The sequence below is a fragment of the Hyperoodon ampullatus genome (assembly GCF_949752795.1).
Source record: "Hyperoodon ampullatus genome assembly, chromosome: X".
Taxonomy (NCBI): Eukaryota; Metazoa; Chordata; class Mammalia; order Artiodactyla; family Ziphiidae; genus Hyperoodon; species Hyperoodon ampullatus.
Window position 1 is genome coordinate 121183222 of NC_136913.1, and position 6460 is coordinate 121189681.

At 46.2% G+C, this 6460-nt stretch overlaps 1 protein-coding gene across 1 annotated transcript; it reads right to left on the reverse strand.

The window, feature by feature from the left end:
- Positions 1–393: 393 nt before the first annotated feature.
- Positions 394–2980, reverse strand: LOC307069824 (exportin-6-like; the record flags this gene model as incomplete). The annotated part of the gene is given in 4 exon segments (XM_079728134.1): positions 394–1125; positions 1129–1747; positions 1749–2839; positions 2843–2980. Coding segments are annotated over 4 exon segments (2547 nt in total). The 5' UTR covers positions 2948–2980.
- Positions 2981–6460: the final 3480 nt, after the last annotated feature.

Sequence of the window (6460 nt, forward strand, 5' to 3'; positions counted from 1 at the left end):
TTCCCCTTCTCCACCATGCCCGATCCCCAATTATTCTCTGCATATTGCACAGCATGTTCTGTTTTGGTTATTTACCTCCCTAATATTATTGTTTGTGTCCTTCTGTCAGTCATTAAATCACACAGTCATTTAGCCTTCTTTTTTAGTGATGTCCGGGTTATGCCTGTATTATCACTGTAATCATCTCTTTGTCATTATCTGAACTCTGAGAAAACATAGTAACACTATTCACAATTAAAAGTTAAATTAACACTATCTTGATACAAACAGCAGCTAATCTACAGGCAGAGTCAAAAGTGGACTGTTAACACTCACAACTACAGAACATTTGAGTTGCATATTTAAGTCACATCACTCAGAGTGAAGCAACAATGGATGATCCACTACTGTAGACTACAGATCAGTTTCAACATCAGCAGTGAAAGGCACGCCCATCTGTACTCTAAGGCCTTGAAACAGAGTGGGGAAGAAGCTCAGCATCTCATCAGACACATCTGACTGATGGATAAAAGCTGGAAAGAGGGCCAGGGAGACTTGAACAGATTCCTGCAGGGACTGGTAGCAGATCTGTTGGGACTTGGTGGATTCCCCAGAGATATTCTCCATGATATCTTCTAAGACACTAAGTGTCTGGTGGATAATCACTTTGGTGTCATCCAGGGGCATCTTCCTCTGCGGGGTGACAGCACTGGGCTTCAGGTTGCAATAATCCCGAGAGCGCACAGAGATGAGGCTGGCATGGTTGATGGAGTGCACAGGCCACTGCTGCTCATTCTCTGGGATGTTTGGCCATGGAAGCAACAGGATGTTAGAGAGGGCTTGGCACACCAATACCTGAGCCTTGTCAACAAGCTGCTGGGTAGAGGCATCGGTGATTCTGTTGAATACTTTCTGTACTGCAGGGATGCTGATCAGAAAGACAGGTCGCACAGTGGTGGCCAGTGAGACCAGTAAATGGCACACAGATAGCAGCAATTTGTCTCGGACCTTGGTGCTGACCAGAGGTGTGACTGTATCCGTGGTGGGGGAGATGAGCGTAACAAACTGCTGCGTATTCTGCCGATGAGCCTCGCTGCAGTACTGGGCTAGCCAGTAGTGAGAGTAAACCTGCAGAACAGCCAGGGACTAAGCAGGCACATCAATGAGATCAGGCTTCAATATTGATGGCACGGCAGTCTCAATGTTGTACAATTTTATCTGAGATCCATACAAAGTGACTTTGACCAACCTCTCCACCACCGTGAGGGTGTCGCTGAAGCGCACTGTGAACACGTCCCCGATGAAGTATTCAGCTAGGTGGCCCACAGCCTGCAGGAGGGAGCTCAGGTCTCGCAGGGAACAGTGCAGCCACTGGCAGTCGTTCTCTGCTGTGATGTTCAACCTGTGTCCTGACCCTGAAGTAACTATAAACTGCTGTAACCCCAGATAAACTTCTAAATTGTCCTGAAGAACTGGGAACAGTGTTGAGAAGGCGTGTGTGGGAAGGAGCTCCATCACTTTGGCCACTACCTCCAAGCTCTGCCGTAAGTACCACTGCCACTCTGTCTGCTGATCGTCATCCAGAGTTTTGTCATCCAACTCCTCCAACTGGGCCTGGTTGTATCTGAAGTGGATTTGATTCAACACCTCCATGAGCCAGAGGACTAGGGTGTCTTCGTACCTGTTGAGAACTGCTTCCCTGTCTCCCAGATGGCTTTTCATTTTCCTTGTCAGATAGTCCAAAAAGAGCGTCCAGATATCTAAACAAGAAGTAACCTTCATGAGTAGGCTGATGAAATGTGTACTTGAACAAAACTGTCAAAAACTCCACCACGGGGAACTGGGAGTAGGACTCGATTCTTAGGTGAACACTCACAAAGAGCCGCAGAAGGTCAGTAAACGTCTCGATGTAGCACTCATCGAGTTCTTCTAGCTTTCTCTTCACCGTGTGGGCATTGTTATCCTTGGTGATTTTCTGCAGAAGGTAGAAAGTCTGCTGGAACGTATGCAGTAAGTACTCCTCGAACTCCATAGGCACACAGTTCATGGACATGAGTTCATTGATGCAGGACATGGCCAGGACCCCAAGCCAGCTGCACTCCTGACCCAACATACAGTTCTGGCTGCTGCCGTTAACCGCTGCCACCTTTCTGGCCTGGATGTCACAGCCAAAGCAGGCAAAGTGGAAGATGGTGGTAAGGAGGGACAGGATGATGCTGGCAGACAGAGGAATCCAACTGAAGAGATGGGCCAGGCACTCCAAGGCCAAGGAACAGATATACTCACTCTCCGCATCAAGGATGGGGATTGGCTGATTCAACAGTTTGGCTGAACTAGGACTCTGCAACAGGTTACTCAGTAAGTCACCACTTTCTCCTGAGGTCGGAGATGGTGGTGGGGTGGTGGCAGTCACGCTGTGTTTGTCCCAGACAGTCTCCAAGATACCTGTCGGTAGCCCAAGCACTGTCTGCACCTGGTCCAGCAGCAGCTTTCGCCACTCTTCCTTCCGAGCCACTCTGAGGTCCTCGGCGGGACAAACCAGCTCTTCTGAAGCTGTCTTCAACATGATCAGCCCGAGGGGAGTTGTCACAGGGGACTGGATCAACTGTAAAATGTTAGTAAAAAAGTCATGGTAGAACATGGGCCAATCTTGACGGCCAATGTCAACAATCACTTTGCAGAGCTTGTTCCAGATGAAGTAAGGTAAGGTTTTGTGGTGAGCCAAGAGGAGTTTGGACAGGCAGCTACGGATTTCCATCTTATCCTGAGATGGGACCCCAAGCTGCATTTTATTGATCAGATTCTCAAAAAACGTTAAACTGTACATCATTACACAGTCATTCCTAGTGCTGGAGAGAAATTACAGGCAGAATCTCCAGGCTCCTATTTGCTGAGCAAAGTTATCAAGAAGTTCCTCTATCTCACGTTTTCTTTCATTGGTTGTACAGTCGTGGAAAAACTCTGTCATCAGACTTTGCAAGGCCCTGAGAGAGGCTTCTTCAGATGCCAGGCTGGCCGCCGGGGGAGGGGGCTGGCTCTCGGGCTTCGGACATGTCCCACTCGCACAGTTCAGCTCATGGTCCCGGCAGGCTCGGGAAGTCCCCCCGCCCGTGCAAAGACAACCGCTTCCCCACCCAGGCCCCGCGGGGACCCTCTATAGAGAGCGCGGCCCCCCGGCCCGCCTCATCGGGGACCCCCAGAACAATTCATCACCTCCCCAGGGAAACTGAAAAAGCAGGAAATGGGGCTCGGAGGCCGGCGAGGAGGGCAGCAGCTAGGGGCTCCCCGCCCGGGCCTGAACCCCGAGGGGAGGCTCCGGGCCCGGGCAGTGGCTCCCCGGCCCCCGCGTTCAGAAGCGGCGGCGGGCCCGGCCCCGAGGCTGAAGGGGCCTCGGCGGCGGCGCAGCCCAAGCGGCCGGCTCAGGAAAGGCCCGGGGTCCCGCGCTACCCTTGCAGCCTCAGCCCACACGGCCGCCCCCGCCCCCGCCCCCATCCCCACCCCGACCCCCGAGCATCCCTGCGCGCGCCCGCCCCGGAGTGGCCCGCTCGCGCCGCGCGGCCGCCCCCGACAAACAGCCCCAACGCGCCGGCCCCAGTTTTGATTTGTGGCCATTTCAGATTGACCCTTCTTTAGAGACAGAATAAAAATAAAATATCTCATTTTCTCCTGAAAATACCCAATATGACTATATAAGTATGTACTTGTGGGCAACTGAAACACATTCCCTGCTAGTACTCCATAAACTGCAGGGGTCCATTGGGAACTGGGATTTGGCCTGCAGAAATCTGTAATAGCAATTTTAAGCGCTTGTAGGATAATGAGAAATTTTAGGTATTCTCAATAATGTCATTCAATGCAGTGTATCTTCATTTCTTTAATAAAAGAGGAAAATCCTGCTGATCAAGGGTTACATAGCTTAAGGCTCATTTGGGGGGATATAATGGCCAATGCCTAATTTATGCTCTTAGGGTTCATTTCAGTATTAACCTTTTATGATTCCAATGGGGTTAGAGGCTTAATAGAATGAGGTGAAGTTATTAAAACCTATAACTTTATAATATACACATTTCTCACTGTTCCCTCCAGAGTCAGTGTTTCTTTTCAATTTGAATGAGGCAGGGGATGATTTATCCATATGTTCTTCCCAGTTCACATTTATCTTTAATGTGAACTTTGCTAGTTAGTTTATTTTTGTAATTAGTGATACTTTGCTCCTGAAAAAAAAAATTGATATCAATCAGTAAAAATAAGAGAGCCTGTATATATACATACAGAGTCCCCATGTCAGTGACTGTGTGTGTATTTTGTATTTCTATGTAGTTTTAGAATCACAAATCATAACTTTCTTTTCCAGCGTTCATTACTAAAGGAAGTTTTGCAGAAATGCTGTCTAATACTTTCTGAAGGTCAACTGAAAGTGAGTCTGTGGCATGCTCAGATAAGAGAACGCTGCCTAGAGCCCTGCTATTCACATCATTAATCAGAAAGTGAGGAACTTAAAAGTCAGCCTGGAAATATGAGTTATGTGGGTTAGAGAAGAATGTATAATCCCGTTCAGTAGAGTGTGAAAGTTTCCATATATCTGCTACTCCTAAATCAGTAATAGCTGAGGATGAAGCTTTATGAGCTTTTTAAATAAAACGGTATTCTTGATAATATATGCCAAATCTCTCTGTAGCAGAATCCAAGGCCACAGTAAGTCATCACTCCAAATTATTTTAGTAAAGGCGTTGTTTTGAGTATTGAGAGAACTATATATGGGTTGCCATGTAAATTTGTTTGAAGTTGGATCATTCATGAAAGAAGTAAAACACCACCAAATATTTTATGTTCCTCTGAACTTCAGAACAACTTAAAATATTTAGGGTGTTGGGATGATTGGCCTGGGGTGGGGAGGGGAGTGGCTAGGTAGAAATATGCTGAAGTCATACTATAGGCCAGATTGATTTATATATTATTTAATTTATTCAGCACGAACACATATGCACAGACATATGCAACTATTAAGGTAGGAGGTGTCATCATTTCCATTTTATGGAGGGGGAAATTGAAACTTGATGTTAAATAATTTGTCCAAGATCATGAAACCAAAAGGTTGCAGATTGACTTCGAGTACTGCAAAGTTAATGTTCATTTCCCTACAGGAAATGTGTGCCCCGATATATTTTATTTTAGTAATATACACATATTTATCCCAATGAAATTTTTAGCTACTGAACGGACGACACCATCATGTGGTTGATGGTTGCAGCTGCATAACACCTAGGCTCAAAGCTGTGCATCTAATTGGTGCCCAGTGGAGGGGGGTTAGTGGATTGAATTCATGAATACTGACCTCAAGTCTTGGCAATAAAATGTAAATGTAATGTGATGAATGAATATTTTGGAAAATGGTCCTTCAGTTATGAATATGAGGACAGATCCTGCCGTCAGTAGTACATGTTCTGTGATCTATCTTCATCCTGCAGTTGGGAGGAACCTACAAGTAGTCTCTCATACCAGCACCACTGGCAACACGGATAACCAGATATAGGCATGTGGCATTTAGTCGGGAAGCAGAGCTAAGCATACTGGACCATTTGAACATCATAAAAAATAGAAATAAAACAGTTGCAATAGTGGGAAAAGATAAAATTATTACTTTCACAATATACTGTATACTTCTTGAGGACAAGAGAAATAGTGTCTTAATTATGTCTGTATTCCTAGCACCTGGCACAGTGTAGGGGCTCATTTTTCCCCAAGACTAAAGCAAGGAAGTTATATAATCTCCCTAAGGCCATTTGGGTTCTCAGCTGACATCACGATTTTGCACGTTTTTCCCTCCACCTGCCATGTCTTTCCTGCTCTCACTTTCTCCATCGACCTTACCCTCTCCTGCTTATTTTCACATCTCAACTCATGTGTCACCAACTCGAGTAACTTTCCCTGACTCCTCTAGCAACACTTCAGTTCTCCTTTCCTAATATTCCAATTGTACCTGGAAGATACTTCTTAAAAATATAAGGGAAAGTTCCTACATGTCTGCAGAACAAGAGTTTTTTTTGTTTTTTTTTTGTTTTTTTTTTTTGCGGTACACGGGCCTCTCACTGTTGTGGCCTCTCCCGTTGCAGAGCACGGCTCCGGACGCACAGGCTCAGGGGCCATGGCTCACGGGTCCAGCTGCTCCGCGGCATGTGGGATCTTCCCGGACCTGGGCACGAGCCCGTGTCCCCTGTATCGGCAGGCGGACTCTCAACCACTGCGCCACCAGGGAAGCCCAAGAGTTGGGTTTTTTAATTGAAATATAGTGGCTTTACAATAGTATATTCATTTCAGGTTTACAGCATAGTGATTCAGGATTTTTCAGACTATAATTCATTATAGGTTATTACAAGATAATGGCTATAATTCCCTGTGCTATACAGTATATCTATACAGTTGCTTATCTATTTTATACATAGTAGTGTGTATCTGTACTCCTAATTTACTCTTCCCCCAT